The 22,749-nt window shown below is 34.3% G+C and overlaps 1 protein-coding gene across 2 annotated transcripts in view; it reads right to left on the bottom strand.

Annotated features, from left to right (window-relative positions):
* Positions 1–22,749, bottom strand: part of DIAPH3 (diaphanous related formin 3) — a 252,444-nt gene that overhangs the window by 89,145 nt on the left and 140,550 nt on the right. For both annotated transcript variants that reach the window (XM_068929688.1, XM_068929689.1), the window contains 2 exons: positions 8,446–8,570; positions 26–190 (listed from right to left, as the gene is read on the bottom strand). In XM_068929688.1, coding sequence (XP_068785789.1) covers positions 26–190; positions 8,446–8,570 — 290 coding nt within the window. The remainder of the gene's footprint in view (positions 1–25; positions 191–8,445; positions 8,571–22,749) is intronic.

The raw sequence follows: 22,749 nt of genomic DNA, 5'->3' as shown, positions 1-22,749 counted from the left end.
TCGGCATAAAATAGACAGACTGTACCATGAACATCGTCCTGAAGTTGTTCAAGTCGGTTAAAAACTCCTCCACCGAAACTTTCTTCAGATCAATAGCATAATATCCCATCACGTTCTGATACAACTTTTCCATGTTCTCATGCATCCGGGAAAGTTTCTGAAAATCTTCTCTGGCATGAACAATAAAGCTGTATATTGCTATTAAGGCTATAAGAACACTTACTAAATCCAATCAAAACCACATTTTTTAACATTAATTTGTATTTCATATATATTTTTTGTTTGTATCAGACGAAGTATGAAGATAATTCCTGCCATATTATACACGCATCACAACACTTAGTGCATACATTAATACTTTGAATAAATCAAGAGTTTTCAGCCACTTTTATAGGCTAATGGAATATTTTACATATATATATATATATACACACACACACGTGTGTATATATATATTTTAAACATATATACATATTTTTAAAGATAACATATGTAATTTTAGTTTGCTGAATTTGGTTCTATATCTATAACAAAAAATTTATAAGTAACAGTAAAATATAGCTTCAAGATATATTTTTAAAATTTACTAACGTTAAGGTTAGATTTAGATGTATGAGCTGATATCACTAAAAGACAAATGGCATTTACATGAAATCAAAATGGAGTTCAGATGCAGATACAAATTACTAACCTGAATACTTCAATATTTCAAGAAAATACATGGTTCCTAGTAAATATACAATAGACAAAAATTTTTGAAAACAGAATTAATAATCAAAACCATCCAAGATAGAAGCCTCATCTTAACAGCTTTTGTAAATGTTGTTGTAGCAATACCAGCAGCAAAGCATTCATTTCTATTCATGATGGCTGCATCAGGTATTTATGCTTTTTAAGGCAATTTGCAATGTCAATACCATTTAATTAAATTAGAGTTGAAAAAAACAGAACTGTGTCTACAAGAGACAGACAATTTATATAAAGCAACAAAATACTGCAACATGTAAATGAAGTAAAAATCAAGAAACTACATTTATTGAACATGTATGATAACATAGTTTATCGAAGAAGCTCAGAGAAGAAATATTGCATATCCCTACGTAGAACTACTTCGTAAAGTGTTTATTTTAGTGGAATGGCAGCTAAACAAATATTTATGTTCCATTATTTTCATGCTGCAGGTAAGATTGAACAAGAAAGAAAAGAAATGACAACTTTACCTTTTCTCCCATTTCCCACCCCAACTATCGAAAACAGAATGTACTGTATGTGTATACTACATATAATACATACAAAGACTATGGTCATTTTGTTTTATGAGGCAGAGCATTTTTAATTCAGTGATTTAAAATCTAGACAAATAGAATTTTTGTCTACCGTGCTGTTCTAAAAACAGACAATAACAACCTAGTGCTGAGTGCTTTTACCCTTCATTCTTTTTTTTTGATGCTTTTAAGTCATGTGTGGTTTGCATGCTGAATCCTATTTGATTTTCAATTAAAAAAAATTAAAAAATTTAAAAAGGCTCTTCTTGTTTGTTAAAATTGCTTTTAAAATATCAAGTAAGCAGCTAATGCTTTCCCCAGAAACATACAGGGGAGGAGAAATAATGCATTTCCATAATGTTCAAGATAGTCACTATGACAGCTGTGAGCTGGATCTGTAAGGGTAGAATGCTCTCCACTGTGACAGTCTTCTAGCTGGATGAACAAACCCTAGATTTCTATGGTTTTGCATTATACATCTTCCTTCACCCTCAATAACATAATTTCAGACTTTCTCTACCCTGGTAAGGTTCCTCCCTCCCGCCAAAAGGCAACAAGGGCTTTTTTCCCTTTTTCTATTGACTAGATAAGACGCAGCTCGTGAGCACCTTCAACCTGCCTGTGCTGCCTTGCTCTCAACAGCTCCAAGAGAATTGATGTTGTAGTTGCACTTTTTCTTCCACATTGATTTGCATCTCTCTCTTCTGCTCAGCTCTCGAGTTAACAAGCTTATAGGAAGCTAATTATCTTTCCAAGCTCTCTGCTTCCACTGAGTTTACTTAAAATTATTATGGATATTAAGAAGTTATTGGTGGGACAGGGAGGAAAGCGGATGAGACTAATACGTAATAGCTGCCCAAATCTTTAGGAAAAAAACCCCAAAATCAGACGATGAAAAACAAGATATGACACAAATATAAGTTAGGACTCACAAATACAAGTTAGGACTATCAAAACACATTAGTTAGCAGTTTTTTAAAAAATATATAATAAGGGAAAGCAGTAAAATTAATTTAAGTCAGTCTAGAAAGAAATATTTTTACATCTTGTTTATTTTAGAACCTTCCTTTGAGGGTACTTATTTGTGGTTCTTAGATCATTAAGAGAAGTCAGGGAGAACCTGAGTTTCTTCCCAAGCTTGAGTTTGCATATAGCAGAAGATGGGCAAAGGAAAATCAACTTTTTTTTTTTTTTATTTATTTGTTGTCAGTATGTATTAATACCACACATCAATCATTCCAGGAACTTTCTTCAGTTTTCTAAGGGGGAGAATCCCAGGAAAAAAAAATGTTAAAATGATCAGTAAGCATCATAAGTGAAAGATTTGCCAGAATATATACTAAAAAACCCCAACCCTCTGTGCAGGGGAGCGGATTTGCATGATATCCTACAGGACGTAACTGTAGTTACAGCTATACTAAAGAAGTCCCTATAAACTGCTTAGTTTTTACTGCTTAAATTGACTCCCCTTGAATACGTCATGCACACTTTCATACACAAAATATAGCAAGTCTTTCCAGAATGCCACTAAGCAATATTTCAATGCTAGACACTATGAATTCTGAGATTTTTTTTTTCTTCTGGTGCCTTATGGGATACCCTACGCACTTGGTATTCTACTAAGACTGTGCTTCAGTTTAGGCAATTTTAATAAGTTCTGTTTCTTTTTTCTGTAAGCATGGCTTTTGTTAGCCAGCAATAGCTACACTGGAGACAACAGGGAATGCAACCAAGGTCCTAAAGGTAATTATTATGAACAGGTTGATATATATGCATTACCAGACACACAGCCTATTGGCTTTGGATGAACGAAGACAGAAGCTGCAACACAGGTGGGAGGAAAAGGAAATCAAGTAGTTAGTTATTTGTTAACTTTTCCCGCAGTGGCTTCATTTCATGGACTGCCTTTTTGGACTTATGGGACTACAGATCATCATTCTGCTCGTTAATGGAATATGAAAGCAATGAAGGAATGAGATGAGTATTACCTGTGGCAAAATTTCATACTCCTATGTTTGACCTTGCATATTTATGACAGACCTTTTTGTAGTGAACCACTTGAAGTTTATACTGATTCTAATGTATTGTGCTAAATAAAACACTAATATAGTGCAGGGTGTAACGACAAATAAAAACAGCTATTAGTCTACAACAGATATAGAATGATGTTAATCTGTACTGAAAATATTCCCTCAAAAGTACCCATATACACTGCATTTGAATTATTCACAAACGAATCAATGTGCTAAGAGCAGACAATCCAAAAAGGCAATGTGATTCTGCATAAGAACAAAAAATTAACAGGTGCATAGGTGCTGCACATATTTGCACAGAATCTTCAAGACGGAATTATCTGAGAGACTGCCACTACACTAGCCAGCAACAGACTCGCTAAAAACATAGCAAACTTTCCAAAGATCTGTGCAGAAACACTTTGACGTCACTTTAGCTCAGAATTTCAGTAAACGATTTTCTACTGAGGCTAAAGGGTGGGATTTTCGCAGGGCTCAAGTGAGGACTTCCTGTATCAAGTTTTTGGGAGAGCAACCGTTAATTTACTGAAAAAAAATACGTCATAGAGACTTCATCATATATAGCATATGTAGCAAGGTTCAGCAATAATTCCTTATCTACATATAATAGTTCAAGAAAAACATACAGATATTTAGATGCTTAAATTAGAACCTTCTGAAGAGTATTAGTCAAAAAATATACTTTCCTTGACTCACTCTCTTCTACTTATCTCAACATTATAATACTAAAAACAAATTGGCATGTATTTGTATCACCTATAGCTGCTGCATCCAGTATGTTTATCTCATATATTATGACCAAAACTATGCTGTATTATTTGTCTGAAGACCAAACTAGGAAATAAACACCTAGAAAAAGTAATCATACACTCCAATTGAAATTTACACTGTTTGCCAAAGCCCTGTCTCATGACTTGTCCACTCAGCCAACATCCTGACCTTCTCCCAAAGACCAACACAAAATCGCTTTTCACTTAACCAGCTCAGGTCCTATAATCTTCCATACCTTAGGACGAATACACACTTGAGTTGGTTTATGTTGCACAGAAGGAAGCTCATGCTATGTGGCTGATCAGGTAATCAACAGTTTAGAGGCAGTGTTTAGTCTCACTTTTGCTGTTGAAATGGGTTTCTTCTACCTCATTTGAGTCTAGCTCTGACTAGGATAAACTCTGTTCCTTCCTTCTTATTTTTTAGCAAATTCCACAAGTTCGCTTAAACTACAAGTAGAATAGAGAGCTGATCAAAAAGAAAGGACGCAGTCTTAGCTGAGAGGCAGTGACCAGCTCCTTGTCTCTCAGGTATTAGTTCCATAAGCTTCTGTGAAAATCATCATCAACATTACATTCAGTAGTGGGCTCAAACTTGTTCAAGAGACTGGTTCTCTTGCTACTTAGAAAATTATGAGATGTGAGCTAGGTTGGTACAAAGGATGTTCACTTAATTACTTAATGAAGCTGTTAATATGCAATTTCAATATGCTTCATAAACGCACTATATTTTTATTTTGAACTTAAAAGTGTATTTTGTTCAATATGCTTTTTGCTGAACATTTCACTGAATGCATTTAATACTCTCAATCAATATCAATTCAATATTCTTTGACTTTCCTAATTAAAGCAAGCTAAAGAATTGCGAAATCACTGTAATTTCTTTTCAGCCGGTATACATAAGATGACTGACAAACTAGCACAATCTAATATATAGGAGAAATATTCATAATTACCGACTTTGTCAATAAAAGAGTGCACCAACTGTGCATATATCTGACTTCCTAAAGAAACAAGAATGCTAATCAGTTCATTAGGGGCCTCTGGGTTGTATTATTTAGCGACAGGATGTAATAGCCTGCTTGTCCATGGAGCCTAATTGTACTCAGGATGAAAAATTATTTCCAGCAAAGCACCATCCTTCCTTTTTCAGATTTCCTGCTGGTTTCTTTTTATGAGCTGCATGCCTTTCAAGACATCAGCATCATTCAGCTTTCCTTGTCACAGGAATAAAAGTAAAGACAGGTCCAGGCTTCATCATGCTGTGCAGGATTATCTAACCTTTACATCAAACCTTTTTTGCTTCGTAATTTATTGAAGCTCCTGTTTTTCTAAAGGAGAGCTTCTTTAATTAGTGTGTTCACAGACATAGCTACAAACCATATGCAATTTCACTGTTCTGCAAATTACTGCCTATCTACTGGGAGAGGTAATAGGTGAGGGCTAATTATTTCTGTTCATAATATTTACTGTTCAAAATGTTGTGTTTGAATAGTCTAATATAATAAAATACTTGGTGCCATTGTTTTTATCTGTATTGATTTATTTTGAATAAGACCAAATATTCATCTCATCTGCTTCTGACAGTAGTCAATACCCAATGATTAGAGAAAACACGAAGTAAACAGGATAAGAATTGCACAGTAGCTTAACTGATGTAGTATTTAGCTTTTAGCAGTCTGCAGGTTAGTGATTTTCTAAGCTAAAGCTGCCCCTAGACTACCATGTTTAATTGCTCCTGAAGTACTACCTTTAGTTAACTAAGTCCTTTATGAAATTCATTTATAATTTTTAACCTCTACAACATCCAGTAAAAGTAAATGCATTTTAGTTTAAGCATTTGTTGTGTAATAAAGTATTTCCATTGGTATGTTTTAACCTGCTGCTCCATATTTACATGGAGGTGAACCCTGGTTATAAGGTAACAATTAATACGTTCCCAACTCTTCTCCTCAATGGCCTAAAAAATGTACAAGTATTTTTATGCATTACTCCATAATCACAGACATTTGCCTGCCCTTTTGTCACCTAATCATTCAGTATCTGCCTTATGACATAACTTAAGAAAAAAAATTTTTGCTAGGCATTAATCTAGACAAAATAATCATTCTACTTTTCACCTAAGAAATATGTTTCTTTGGAAGTCTCTGTTAATGCATCTTGTTGCAAGCAACCTGGAAATTCAGTTATGCTCTGCCAAAAGATATTTGTGAAGCATGGTTTCCCTTTACAAAACCTCCACAGGCTCTCCTCCAGTATCATATCTCCCATATATACATATTAGTTCTACTTTTATTTAGTCTCCTTTAATTTTCTTGGTACAGAAGTCAGACTTACTGCTCTGCAATTGTCATTTCTTTCTTACAGCACTTTTAAAAAACTGATGTACCTCTTGCCAGCTTCCATTCCATGGTGTCTAGAGCCAGCTTAGTAGCTCACTCAAGTTTACGTAGTCCAACAGTTTCAGATTTTTCCTCCAGTCAGGAAAATTCCACAGAGGGGTCTACCAAAGTTCTCTCTAGTGAAAACTGATGTAAAGAACTCATAAGCTTTTCCAATATGGTTTTATTTTCTTTGTAAACTTTGACTGTCTAACAGGCCTACATCTCCTCTAGCAGGATCCCTGCTTCTGAGATGCTTTTAAAGAAAGATGCATTTAACTTCCTCTGCATAACTTGTGACAATCATTATCCTTGTTAAGTGATCAATAAATTGCCATAATATATGGGGATAGAATTTCAACCCATAGAAAATTCATAGTATTTATTGACAAGGTCTACCCATTAACCCTACCTGACTTTTATCATATTTTAACTTACTTCATTATTGCTCCACCACTGTGACCTGTTCTGTCTCAAATACATTTTATAATCCTATATCACAATATCCCACTAACTTCCTGCTATTAAGTTTCAGAAACGCCCATTATGTCAATAACATAAAATTCAAATGACGCATCCTAATTAATCACTTTTGGATTTTAGATGTCTGATATTTACACAGAAGAATGTACTTATTCCTCAACTTACTTTTTTGTGCTCTCTTTCTCAGTGAAACTTATTTCTTTAATCTATTCTTTACTCATTCCCAACTGAATTTTGTGAAGTTCTTTCTTCCCTGCCCCCCCCCCCCCAAAGGTAAGGAATTATAATGGATCACATCTCCTAAGAAACATGTATGCTAAATTATGTGTTACTTCAAAGTCCAGTCCTCAGCTTAAAAATATAAAGGGTATAGGGTATGCTAAATGCTAGCATTATGATTATTTCAGATTAAGAAGGGTCTGCCCTTTTTTCATAGATTTTGGTTTCTTGATAAATGCCTCCCATTCCTAACTTCCTGCTCCACACATCATTTTCTTACCCAAGAACAGACTTTGCCTCTTTGTTCAGTCCTGGTAGGATTTCTGAGAGCACTATCATGGATATGTTTTCCTCCAACTTTCTAGCAGTAGTTTAACTCTTACCTTCAGAACCTGTTCTCCAAATTCTCCTCTGTTCTATTTGCTTATTCAGGGACATAACTTATGTATCATAAAATAGAGACATCATTCTGGCGGGCTGCAACATATACCTTGAAAACTCTTTAAGCTGGGGAAAAAACAAATAAATAAAACCCTACCCCACCCACGGGAAAAAAAAAAAAAAAAAAAAAAGCACAGAATATCCTCACCAACAAAACATCCAAACTTACAAAAATCAGTGACAACATTGACAGGTTATAGGGACACCACAGGGAGTTTAGAGGTCTCAAGCCAAGTGAGCTGCAGCTTGGTTGCAGCTAGTCTACTGAATAGGGAATTGACCCTAAAGCACCAATGATAAAAGCCAGTATATCCCTCAGAGTCTGTTACAGGTCCCGTGCTGTATTTTACTTAATAGTATTAGATTAATCAAGAGGACTGAATAACTGACTCCTCCTGCCTTTGTACATGGCAAGGTAGTCTTCCTACAATCATAAAAACCCAGCTATTGCAGCTAAGCAAATTTCAACCTGTCTCCCTCTAACTGCTGATATTGTGCTTTCATGATATCCTCAGTGCCAAGTGTATAGGACCAACATCTGGCAGGGAGGTTTAAACTAGAGAATGCTTTTCTTTGCTTTAATTAAATATCTGCATGCCACAATGCTTTCTTTCGAGAGTTACAGGTGGTTAACTTTATGCAGAGTTTGGAATAAATAATGAGAAAAGGAATTTTGGCAAAAATAAGATTAGATATGTTTTCAAAAGCATGAAATACATTTCTCAAATAAGAAAATTATACTTTTCAAAAATAAATGCTGTAGACTAGGTAAAAGTTATGCAAATAAATTAAAAGTCTCAGTCAATGTACTTAAATTACTTTCTCATTCTTTTACAAATACCCCAAAGGATATAGACATTTTTGCCACGAACTTATCGTGCTTATCTTCAGGAACTGGAAAAGTCTGTAAATCTTTCTCAAGCTGTTGGAGTTGCCTTTCCATATGCTTCAGGCTCTTCTCCAGGTTTTCTGCTGAGACTAAAATATAGTACATTTATTCTGCTAGCACCTTAAACAAAAAAAATTGTTTGTAAAGTACATAAGTTATAACATCACCCAAATAGCATACCCTTTCTAATTCTGAAATAAAAATCTCATTAAATGAATTACAGTAACAAGACAAATGGGTCACTCTACAATGCTCAGCCTCACTTATATGGTTACCTTATTCTTATTAGATGCATGCAGTATATGAATGACTGCATTTTTTTTTCAAGCACTTTTCTTTTTTTTTTTTTAATCTAAGGTTTTGCACTGCAACCAACAGCTTTTTTTTTCTTTTTTTTTCTTTTTTTTTTTTTCTTTTTAAAGTAACCAGGGACTTATATATGCCAGTCTACCTGGTTAACTACCATAGGCAAAGATTTGAAGTTATTCCAACATTCACAAAGCTTTCCTCAATCTTATTTTGTTAAAACAGAAAACTCGAGCCTTTCCACGGATCATGAAGAAAACAAGAACCTCAAAACACAGAGAAAAAGAGGGTATAAAATGTCTAAGCCAGAAACTTAAGACCCTGGTCCGTAGTTTGAAAGCACAATGCCAGATAAAATGCACAACAAAATTTGTTAGCGCCAAAGTGCTTGTCAAGTTTGGGGGGAAATGAGGACAGGGGACAAGGGAAACAAGAGCTTAGAAAACAGAAAGGAGTATTGAGGAAATATCAGGGATTTATAGAAGGAGGTAGAAAAAATTGCAAGATTGCTTTATCAGAAGAAGATAAATTTAACTTTCAACCATATGAAACAATGCATGGAAGCTGAACATTTAACTTTAAATAGTTAATTAAAATATTAGGACAGCAAGGATAACCTGAGGGAAACTCCTGCTAGAATGTATTCTATATTGGATTTACATTAATTAAATCAGTTAATATATAATTATTATAGATATAATTATTATTTCCTGATCGTTTATGAAGTAAATATAGCATTTAAATATATTTCATATTTAATTATGAATTATTAGTTGGTCCCTATGTCATATGATCCATATTTCATATGACCAATATATATATATATATTGGTAAGAACATGCTTTGAATTTTAGTCTGTCACACTTGACTTTTTGTTATTATTTCTTACATTCATAATAAGGTAATATTACTTATAACTTCCTCTACAAAATCCGTGCAGAAAGCTTACGGATCTATGATATCAACACAATCAGTAATGGATCCATGATTTCATCCCCTGAGTAGAGTTATGTGACAGAAAATACAAGATACACTCACTGAATGCATATTTCTCTCATAAAAGACTGACAGAGTCCCCACATGATTGAATTAAAATGTCATATAGCAACTACAATTCCATTCATAGTAGGAAGGTTACTACAACTATAAAACGATTAGTGGTAACCTGAGAAAATGCTAGTGCAGCCCATAGAACCAATTTCTAGACAAAAGGGAGCAATAATCAACCTTTCTAAAAAGAGTAAGTAATATTACATATGAGTACATATCATAATTAAAAAAAAAAAAAAAAGACCTGTTTACTAAAAGACACCATGTTCCAATCAAAGAATGATTGAAAAACTCTGATCACCACCAGGTAGGTTAGTTAGCTTGAGTACTTAAACTGCCTTGTTTGAGAAGCAGAGCTAAAATTAGAAGCTGACAAAGCTGACTACAGATGTGTTTGAGTCTTCATATATTTCAGAAATAGAAACAAAACTAGATAGTTAAATATAAATCCATAATTCTACTGGCTTAAGAAGTCTTTGGAGGTAGGCATACACAATCTTAAGATACTGATTCATTTAGAAAGCTGCTAAGAAACATAATATATACTTTCTGTTTAATAGTTTGTCTCACCTAGACCTAAAAAGAGGTCATAGCGTAAAATAAAGATAAGGTACTTAGAATGATCAGATTAGCAAGGAGACAGGGCTTTTTTTGTGCATGTTTGCTGTTGCTGTTGTTTATAAATCTGCATCAATTGCAGTAACTGAAAAAGAACTTCTTTCTTTTTGCCAGATAAAAAATTTCAGTGCCTACCCAATTAACAGGTTGTATAACTGTTAACCAGATCTAGGCACTGAGATTTTTGAATTTTTGCTTCTGGCAAGACAATTTTTTATTTCTTTTACTTTAGTTCTTTTGACCTAGAACAATTAAATATTTGTTCAAGGATCTTTACATCTCTATCTTGTTCTGAAGATTCTTTTTTCTCTGTCATGATCTTAACTCGATCCTGACTATAAACTGAGCATTCCTTTGATTTTAGCAAAGGACATCCATTAGATTCATTTTCCTTTAAGAATCCTACTTACTGAGTTTTTAGTTTAGTATCTCAGTTATCTCAGTATCTACAATATGACAATATGGAACTCTGATTTTTGTTTCCACAAATTTCTAAGGGGATATTTTGACCACCTTCCTCTCTCAATCAAGATTACCATTCTTGTTTAAAATTAAGGTAATATTTCTTCCATCTTTTGGATTATATCTGCTTTGTCTTTAGCTTCAGAAATAATTCTCCAAAGAAAAATAATCCTACTTGTGTTCTTTCTCACTTATATTGCTGTAAACCTTCTACTACTTTTTGCAATAGATACTTCAGCTGATATTTTAAAAATCATCACTTTATCTACATGCTGCCTAAGCTCAATGACAGTTTTCTTTGATGGTCACTATCGCGGTGCCAAGAGAATCCTCCTCTCCCATAGAGATATTTTGCTTTCTTTGTGATATTCTGGCACCTACATTCATTCAAGGGGACAGTGTGACAGCAACAAGCTGACCTATATCCTCTGCTGATGTAGAAAACTACACTGTAGGGAAGAAAATGAAAAAAGATTCTGAAAATGTTCTACTGCTTTTGCCAATGGACTTCATGAATACTGGACTCATGGACATGAGTCTACTGAATAAGTCTTTAAAAATGTCAACATATTATTGACATAGCATTTCAAAGTAAAACTTATTGGTTGAATGACAAAATATAGCCTCACAACTCTTCTGCTGACTGCTCTCAGAGAAAAGAAAAATGTCACATAGTCTCAAGCACTAACATGGAAACATTTCAGAGACAACAAATTAGGTTTGTGTAAACACCAGCACAGGCCTCAGATATCCAGGAACAGTGGAATAAGATTGAGCTGGATATATTCACTCAGTATTACAGAAAAGGATTGAAAATACAATATTTATGCTTTTTTTCCCCCAAGATGACTTTCTCTCATCTTCTACAGCCACTTCCTATCCTTCTTGCTTTTCTTTTTTTTTTGTAGTAGGCAGCATACTTTAAGGCCTGACTTCTTCCAAAAGCTCTGACAATGCCATTGCCTCTTGAGCTCTAAGAGGGCTTTCCCTTCTGCAGCCAGAGAGCAGCTGCACACATTAAAGCAGAGGCACTCTAAGCAGGATTTAATTAATTTTATTTTGAGCTTAAACACGAGCACAACAATATAATGTAATTGGTAATGGATACATACACATTTTTATATCCAGTTCACCAGTAAAAATACTACTGCCATTGCTAGGGATAGGTGTCAGACTGCATACTAACTGTGCCCTATACTAACTTGGCCTTATTATTAACATGTTTTGAGACCTTCCTATGTGTATCGGAGCTTGGAAACACAGGTCTTTTCTTATGATGTACAGTTTAAGCATTGAGGAACAGCTCGCGCCTTGGAAATATGGTCAAAGGTTGAAAACAAGCCCCAGAATGATAAAGAAATTGTTGATGGTCAATTATAAGTGGTTTTGGTTTAAGGAAAGAAGTAACAGTTAAACAAGGGGGAAAAATGGCTAAGCAACAAGATAAGGTAGCTGCCCCAGTATGGGAAAATAGTACCCCTCAACATTGCACAATATGTAGTGATACAGTGCAATGGTGGAGGCCCAATGCTACAAACTTTCTAGAGACGGAAAGATCTTATAAAAGATTTCAGATTGAAAGGAGACAGAAGGGGAGAGAGAGAGATGTCCACATCAGTTCCAGACTCCATCAAAGAAGGCTTTTAAGGCTCACCTCGACCTGGGGACTAAGACCATAAAGGACTGTGCTAACTTCAGGGCATCGCTTGTGGTATTGTATACTCATAGCCAGTCGAGGATATGATTGCTAAAAACTAACCGCTTTGAATATGCAGTGATAGTGATTAATAATGATTAAGAACTAACCATTAGCATGAAATGCGCTGTTAATGAATATCCATCTAGTAAAGTTTTATTTTACAGTTTAAAGCTGGACAAATTTATCAGTCTTCTAAACACTCCCATTACAACAATCTCTTAACTCCCTGTGAAATATATGTAAAAATATATATGTAGCTGTTTATCTATATATATGAGTGTGTGTGTGTGTGTGTGTGTGTGTGTGTGTACATATGAATGCATATACACTTGAGAAAATTTAATTTTAATGGGTAGGGAAGTGTTACATCTTCAAGAGTCTATACATATTCACAATTCATTCAGTATTTTTAAAATCTCATTGCCTTTTCTGCGATTTTAATGTTCCTCTTGAAAGCAATTTCTGCATAACACTTTTGATGTTTATCTTTCTCTTTTAGTAGATATCTAGCCTTTTTCTGTGGTGCATCAATAACATTCTATTTGCCTTAATCTAATTAATGCTTAAAATGCTATAGAGCTATAGGTTAAAAGTATTGCACAGCTTTATTTGAATCCTGATATTTGAAGCTGTCTACATTGTTATATAATTGAAGGCTCAAGGACTGCATCAGTGATTGTCCATGCTGCTTAACTGTTGGATAACTGGAAGATGATAGACCAAGAAAGCTATTTTCAGACTACTGAAATATTTCACTACCATCCTGGAACATGAAGAACTCTTTTGGTTAAAACATGCTAATACTCACACTCTTCCTTAATATTTGATTCTTTCATCTATGGTTGGAAGAGGTTCATATTTTTTTCTACACCCTCAGGGAAACAGGATATTTCACTTACAAATAAATAGTTCAGTTCTTAATCATATTTTAAAATCACTAGCCAGATAACAGTACCATGCAAAACTTAAAGTCAAAAGTGTAACAACAAAAAAGATTATTTAAAAAAATATAAAAAAAACAATATTCCGTATATTCCCAAAGCTTTTAGAAGCAAAAGCTTTCTATGGAGAAATGCACTTGGAAAAAATATTCACAAGAATGTGTATTTACTTAACTATTTTTGATCGGGTTCAATTAAAATAGTTCAGAGGAGAATTTGGCAAGTTTGTATACTGATGTAAAACGTGCATTCCAGTAGTATAGGAGCTGTTGATTCTTTCAGAGTATGAATAGGAATGTAAAATATCAGCAAACATAAAATTGTGAAAATATTTAAATCTGCCTTCAAACCTCACCACCATAAATTTCCCATTGCAAATATTCAATGCTATATTAGCACTTTTTTGTCTTGAACAGTAAATTTATGGGAAAAATATATTTTTTGCCTAAGTTTTTCAAGATTAAAAAAGAAACAAATGCTCTTCAAATAATTTCAAAAAGAATTAACATGCTTTTCCAGTCATTTATAAAAATTTCTCTAACATAATTTAGAGCTTGACATAGTCTTTCCATTTAAGTACTACCTTCACAGAAAAATATTTACTTCATAAATTCATTCATCTATTGTCTAGCGAGCTATGGTATTGTAAAATTATTTGCTAAAAATATCCCATGTTTTATCAGTCTCAATAATTTTAACCACCTAAGGGGAGAAAAGGAAAGGGGAGAAAAGGAAAGGGGAGAAAAGGAAAGGGGAGAAAAGGAAAGGGGAGAAAAGGAAAGGGGAGAAAAGGAAAGGGGAGAAAAGGAAAGGGGAGAAAAGGAAAGGGGAGAAAAGGAAAGGGGAGAAAAGGAAAGGGGAGAAAAGGAAAGGGGAGAAAAGGAAAGGGGAGAAAAGGAAAGGGGAGAAAAGGAAAGGGGAGAAAAGGAAAGGGGAGAAAAGGAAAGGGGAGAAAAGGAAAGGGGAGAAAAGGAAAGGGGAGAAAAGGAAAGGGGAGAAAAGGAAAGGGGAGAAAAGGAAAGGGGAGAAAAGGAAAGGGGAGAAAAGGAAAGGGGAGAAAAGGAAAGGGGAGAAAAGGAAAGGGGAGAAAAGGAAAGGGGAGAAAAGGAAAGGGGAGAAAAGGAAAGGGGAGAAAAGGAAAGGGGAGAAAAGGAAAGGGGAGAAAAGGAAAGGGGAGAAAAGGAAAGGGGAGAAAAGGAAAGGGGAGAAAAGGAAAGGGGAGAAAAGGAAAGGGGAGAAAAGGGATAGAATTTTTTAAACAACGGCATTGTAAAACTCTGTTTCTATATGGAATTCTTTGTCTATCATAACTCTACTACACTTTAGTACTTAGTCTAAGGCCATTAGAAATACCATTGCTTTAAAATTCGTAGGAGTCTTGTTTGAAAGCCACATCAAATCAAATCTTTGATTCCTTCTGTAATTTATCTCCTGGGTCAAAAAACTAAGTATATGCTATTTTGAACATCACATTCATATAATTGTTGTTCTAAACTATCAAATTCCATTTTAAAAACATATACCTTTTTTTTTTTAACCCAAGGAAATTAGCTCTCTAGAAGGCTATTCTGAAACTTTACTCTTTTAATTGTTAAGCATATAGATCTAATTTCTATGCTAAATTGTACTTGTGGCAATATATTTAAGCAAAATGTTTTTCTCTTCTTTCTTACCCCCACATCCACACTTGCGATCTTTCTGATTCTCTGTGATGTGCTACGCCTCACCTACATTAACAATAGCTATTAATTTTATCTTATCTCTTCACTCTACTAGGACCTTTCTACCTTCCCACATCTGCAAAAAGAATCAGGAAATAATGGTAAGCTTTTAGAAATCACAATGGTTATGACTGTTTGCCAAACTATTAAGTTCCTTTTCAAAAGTACATACTGCATTCTTGTTTATGCAGTTATGTCACTAATTCTCATCTCCACCAACTTTGATAGCAGTTTTCCATAGCACATTCTTTACTGTGTGCCTGTGATGAAATCACTGAAATCTAAGTCCAAATTTCTTTTTAAATATGTTTTTTGTTTTACTTGATCTGCACCCTTGAGAAATGCCTAGTTTGTTTAGATGCTTCTAGACTAAACTACAGGAGTACTCAATAGCTCTTGTAAAACTTACATGGGCTTCTTTGGCATAGAAACTAGGGCATGAGATGAGGTTGATATCCCCCGTGGGTGCTGCCTTGATATGCAGCCAACAGGATCACAAACCAGGGAACTAGGAAATGCTCATAGGTGCAGTAATAAGAGTAATTTCATTCAGATGATAAACCCTGAGCTTCGGCACAGGTTGATTCCTGATGTTTTGGAACTGTTAGCACTAGATTTTGAGTTAAGTACTTATGATTTTGTAAGGTTAAGATTTTGAGTTTGCATACTAAAAAGTGGCAACATGTTTTTCGTATTGTTCTCTGTCATTCATGGAAACTATCTGCACAGCTATTTTTTAATATATTTCACAAACCTACATTAAAAAAAACCTAATAAAGCATAGATTAATTACCTGCTGTACGTGAAACTATCTAAGGGTCGAATTAAATTAGAAGTAACATCTGAGAATGAACAAGGATACTGTTTCTTTTTCAATATTCTGAAGAAAAAGAAATCTTATTACTTTCTTCCTGAAGAGCCACCAAAAAGAAAATTTAGATGACAGATATGCAATGAAAAACATAGACCTGTAGTTGGTAGCAAGCCTTCTGGTTTTCAGCTCTTAGAAAAAAGTAGTTTTTCAAGGCCCTTACTCTTGAAACCTATCAGTGAAGACAGAGGATCACTCCACACATAACTGTAAACTTCTACTAAAGTATAAACTGGCAAATAAATCTTGCATTAAAAAAAAAAAAAAGAATCCTCAAAAAAGAGATTATTAAGATATCGGTGGTCCTGGTGGACAACAAGCTGAACATGGGCCAGCAATGTGGCCTTGCAGCAAAGGAGGCCAACAGCATCCTGGGCTGCATTAGGAAGAATGTTGCCAGCAGGCTGAGCGAGTGATCCTTCCCTCTATTGAGCTCTGGTGAACCCACATCTGGAGTGCTGGGCTCAGGTGTGGACTCCCCAGTACAAGACAGACACAGACATACTGGAGCAAGGCCAGCAAAGGGCCACAAAGATTATGAAGGGACTGGAGCATCTGTCATAAAGGAGAGGCCAAGAAAGCTGGAACTGTTCGGCCTGGAGAAGAGAAGGCTCAGAGAGATAAACACCTAATTTGGAGGACGGGTGGGAAGGGGAGTAAAGACAACAGAGACACACTCTTCTTAGTGGTGCCCAGTGAATAGACAAGAGGCAACGGGCACAAATTGAAATACAAGAAATTCAATTTAAACACAAGGAGGACCTTTTTTATGGTGAGAGTGGTACAACACTGGAATAGGTTTCCCAGAGAGCTTGTGGAGTCTCCACCTGTGCAGATACTCAAAACTCAACTGGACACAGTCCTGAGCAAGCTGCTCTGGTTAATCCTGCTTTCGGCAGAGGGGTTGGACTAGACAATCTCCAGTGGTCCCTTCCAATTTCAACTACTTGTGATAGTATGGTTACCATGTTAGTTACAAACATTTTCCTAAGTAAATCTCTGACTCTGCCACTATTCCACAATACAAGTCTGATATCAGAACTTACATGCTTGGCTAACCTACAAGATAGCAGAATTATTTTGGCCCTGATTGAGTAAAATACAGTTTCCTAGAGTAATAGTAACAATAAATTAGAATACTAGTACAGAATATCTAAAAGTTTATTTTGTTTGTTTTTAATAGAACTGAATTCCATTGTTTAATAGGGCCTGAACATGTACTGAAAACTCCAAACCTACCCTTTAAACAAACAAACAAAAAAGAGAAAAGCTTTTCATAAGTGACTAGAGTGGAATGAAACAAGAAGATTTTACTATCTGTAGAAAAAAAGCAAGCAAACAGTGAGCCTTAGTTATAGCAGAAGAAGGCTAACAAGTTTCCAGAAATTTTCTGCTGTCGAGAGAATGGAAGAGAAATACCTGAAAACATGCCCTGTGAACTTGCTACTTAAAAAAAGCAAACAAACAAAACATACCCTAAGCAATGCATAATAGAAAGTATGTCATTTAATACTACCAAGGAATTTGTCATAGACTTTTAAAAATTCAGTTGGGAGGGGAGAGGGGACACATTCCTCTTGACTTAATGTATATGCTATTGGCAATATGTAATATTGCTATTTCATGCTGTCCTAGTGCTTTTACATGTTTGGCAATGGATCTACTGTTGTGTTTTAATAAATATGGACTAAACCTCATCCTCAGACTTGGTCTCTTTTCATCAGAGAAAGGGATCAGGCAAAAAGAAGTAGCAGATGCTCCAAAAAAGCAGTGTTTAATATAAAGCGATACTGCCAACATCACAGTAAAGATTACTTCAGAAGTGACATGAAAATACTTTTAGAATCCTAATATCAAAAACGTCTGTGTGATAACAATAACACTTCAAAAATATTAGCTCGTAAGCATATGAATTAATAAAGAGAATTCAATAGGGGAAAGTATCTTTAAGTACTGCCCGCCCGCCTGCCCCCCCCCCCCCCCCCCCCAAAAAAAAAAAAGACCCATTATTTCACTTCTCTATTCCAATTCACTGCTTATGTGTTTAGCAGCTCTTACTACGATTTTTCTTTTCCTTCTTTCAATGAATAGGGAGTAAAATATAAATAAATGCTTACAATTCTTACCTAGTAAATTAAATTAGTAATAGCAATACTTGCAATTTATTACCATATGGATTTTTCCCCTACATGATTAAAAATTTACAATTTGGTATATAGTTAAAAATAGTGAAATTATCTAGGAAAAAAATGGGTAAAGTTTCAAAAATGAGAAAATGGATAAGTTACTTGAAAAATGACAGAGAGTAACGGCTTTTTGAGGAAGGGAAATCTGCAGCTTCAAATTATTTTTACAATGTGAAAGGAAGACTCTGTATACTGCTACCGCTAAGGTGGGTGTAATTTAGAGTTAATCAAATCAAACTGCAGTCTGGATAAATACAATATAATTCTTTAGAAAGCAATAAAATAAGGAATTAGTACAGTAAAGTGTACAAAATTACCAAAATATTTCTTGTCTGGAATACTAATAGAAAAGTGAGAAAGCCACTATGTTTAAGGGAAGAGACAGTTTTAATTAAATGAATCTTCAGAAACTGTCATATCAGTAAGCTCATTAGTTGCAATGAAAGTTCTTCCTGCTGATCTAAGAGTACTTAAAAAACAGAATTTGTTATACTTCAAAGAAGCTAAGGTATCTTTAATTCATGTACTGTAGTGGTGCATTAAGTCTACTTCTAGTATTACAAAAGCAAAAATGAAAACTTTAGCACACAAAAACAAATTTAATATTCTGAAGTAAACTACTGTTGCATAGGTCACATGTCCCTTGCTGCTTGCCTGTCATAGATATTTACATATAAAATCTTAAAGTCCCCTATTCCAGTGGAGTATTTCACATATTTCTCACAGAGAATTTAAATATTTTGGATTTTTCAAATCAGGAATCAGGAATTATACTAAGATTTATAAAGTATATAAGATAGATGTTAGCTTGACAACAAACAGACATAATACTGCTCTTAAAGTCTTGCAACCTATGTTAACTGCCTAATGTATGACACTTGAAAAACAATGTTATGCAAAATAACATGATGAAATACAAGGAGCAAGAATATTTCTTGTAAAATGATAAAACAGCTTGTTATCACATTTTAAAAGAGTCAAGGGAAAAAACATTGATGGAGAATTTTGAAAAACAATAAAATAATGCAATTGATAAAAAAAAATGAATTGCTAAACATTGCAACAGATGTAAGTGGACTCTGCAGGATGCTAGAGAAAGAGAAACCACAATGCGGCTGGTACACAACAACTTTCATAGTAAAACTGACAAATAAAAATGTTAAAATGAATTTAATATGGAAACAGTATTTTAAAAAATTCAGGAAGAAGAGGCAAGTAAAGAAAATGTAAAAGTAAGTACAAATCATGGGAAGTGAAGTGTTCACTACTTTGAGTCAGAAGTAAGTTGAAAGAAAAGGTCTGAGATTGAAGGAGTACAGAATAAAAGAAGTATCAGGTAGACTACAAACGGGCTGGCTGCTACAAGGATAGCCATGTCAAGCAAGAATTCTAGAAGGCATCTTTTAAATAGTCAGGGAGAAATTTGCAGTAGGACTGTCACCAACAATTTGATGGTAGGAGATACTGAAGATCAAACAAAAAAAAAAAAAAAAAGAAGAATCAACATGCCTAGTATAGTTTCATAGAATGATTTCAATGTAAAAATTCATGTGGCAAAAACATGTGTATATAGTATTTTAACAACATTAAAAGAAAAATTTGATTTTAATTTAAAAGTGCACTTGCAGATAATCGCTTTATCCCATACATACAATAATTTCACAAGTTAAATTCAGTAAATATAATACATACAATAAATTCACAAATATATGAACATGAAGTTTTCCCCTGAAGAAGCATATATGTAAGCAGAAGTTAAGCAGAAGTTTCCTACTGAATGACAGAGAAAGAGTAGGCTGATTTGCCTCCTTTGGTACTATCATCACCCTGTAACACTTAGATGTAACCCCTAGAGCCAGGAGTTCTCCAAATTTACTAGAAGTTTGAACTGCCTCCAGTAAATACAACCCAGAAAGGATTATTCTTAAGTACTGTTTCTTGGGATGGAGGAAAAATTCTTAGCCATAGACCCAAATTCTGCCAAAACACACGCAGTATTTTTTCTAGAATGAGCCTATTTGACTAGATGATCATCAAGTTGAAAGATTTTTGATGACTTTATATCAATCTCCCTAGTGGGCATGACTCCTTGTAATACCTGGCTTTCCCAGATTGCTGTACAAGTTGCAGAGCAAAAATAAAAGTGTTGCAATACTGTCAACCTCTATTAAAATAATTAGAATTTGGCATTATAAGGCACATATTTGAATAGTTTGTTTACACATATATAAAGTCCAAAATCAAACATACAGAGATTCATACAGGAAGAAAAAAGACTAAAGTAGTAAACTAGCACAATATATAGTAACTAAGAATGTTATGGTAAGTTATTTAAAATAACACCAGTTAATAATGAGAAGGGCCAAAATATAAAAGCATTATAAATTATATTCTAAAATATATAATTTAGAGCTCTAGGAATGAAGATATCTGTTTACCTCAACTTAGAAAAAGACAGATCATTATCTGGTTGCATTAGACAAATGCAGCTGTCTACCAGGTTGATAAATAGATGATCTAAGACCGTCTTGGTAAGCCAAAATGGTCATCTAATCTTAATGAGTTTTTATAAATGAAAACATTCTCAGACAATGCAAAGGAAAAGATCACCATCATTCTTGGTCAATCTGTTAGCCTTGATCAGCATATTAATAGGATAAATCAAACCAAGTTAGTCCATTAGGTTGGATATAGTTGACTGTAACCAGAGATTATTCATAGATACTTCTGAACTGACCATTTGGTAATCTTAAGCAAAAATAGCTACTTAATTAGAAATGTAGTGTGCAAATATTAGTGCATATTAAATCAATGTGCTTTAAAGAAATATACTGCTGCATAAATACCACTTTTTATGAATAAATGAGCTGTGGGTTTTGGGCTCTGCAAAGTTTTCCAAAATTTCAACACAGGGAAAGTCTTTCAAGACAGAATGCAATTTTACAGGTAGGGAAACAGGTGCAGATAAATACACTGGCACGCTAACCTGTTAAAGACATCCTAAGGCTCTGTCTTTTTCATACAGTAACATATATGTGCAAAATATCTTTCAAATAATACACTGAAACAAATGCAATGTATAAATTTGAAAACATATGATCATTGATTTTTGTCCTTCAGCACAACTGAATCAGAACAAAGATCCATCTAATCAATAGCAGATAATTAAAAAAGGAACAGAAAACCTACACTAGCAAATAATGATAATTTATATCATTAAATATGTAGTTACTTTTTTGTGCCTCAGAATCTTACTATACAACAATCAATGGCCTCATACAAGGCAACTGCCTATACTGAAAACACAGCCTCTAATAGAGAACAAGTTAGTTTTTCTGGCTGATATATAAAATTCAACCACAATTTAGCCAATAATATATTAACAAAAAATCAGTGGCAAATTAACAATGGCTTCTATGAAAATAATGCATAAAAATACAGACTATATAAAGTAGAAACTCCATCTATCACCAATACAAACAGTTATATAATGGACCAGAAAGGATTTGGCACTTATTTAAACATACCTGAATTTCTAAGTGGTTATACAGCACTAACTGAAATTGTAAGTGTTAAGAACTGTAATAACAGGAACAAAACTCTACATGACTGACTGCTATCTCAAGTTCTTTACCAGGAACAGCTTTTGCAAAGTTATAGTTTGTAGGAGGGGGACCGAGTGAGGCATAAGTGTGACACTGTGCAAAGCAATACAGATATACAGCGATATTCTCCAAACTGATTTAAGCTAAAATATGATCAACTCAGACAGCCCCCCCGCCCCAAACCTCGTCCTTCCTGCAAGGACATGACAGCGCTGAGGTGGTGTCAATTTCCAACCCCATGCTTACTTAGTTTAAATTAGTTAATTTGTGACTTAAATTTGAAGAAGGAACTCTTAATTAGGAAGTTAAATGTAAAAATCTGCTGCTGCTCATGCTGAGATTTACAAGATTCTACACTGTATGATGAAGCAGTAAAAAACGAATTTGTTTTTCCTGACTTCCAACGCCACTGTGGCATGAAGAGTATATGTGCAGAAGAGAAGAAATTTTTCTAATTTGTGTTTAAAAAGAACAAAATTTAAGCGATGGTATGAAAGCCTTTCTGTATTTCTGAATTAGAAGACACCGAATAACTCTACTACTCTTATGATATAGAAGACTGAAAGATTAAAATAGTTTAAGATCTGTTAATAGAAAAGTCCTTTTGAAAGAAATCTGTTTTGGACAATGACTCTCAAAGACATGTTGGGAGAAATGTAAAGGAGAATTCAAGCAATAAATATCTTCAAGAATACTTATGGCAGTTCAAATTGCTGATCTATGATACATACTTTAATATGCACTTTGAAAATAATATTTGTGTAAAACAAACATCGACTCACAAAAAAGACACAGATATGCACTCAGAA

This window comes from Struthio camelus, chromosome 1 (assembly GCF_040807025.1).
Source record: "Struthio camelus isolate bStrCam1 chromosome 1, bStrCam1.hap1, whole genome shotgun sequence".
NCBI classification, from domain to species: Eukaryota; Metazoa; Chordata; class Aves; order Struthioniformes; family Struthionidae; genus Struthio; species Struthio camelus.
This window is presented reverse-complemented; position numbering and strand designations above follow the sequence as displayed.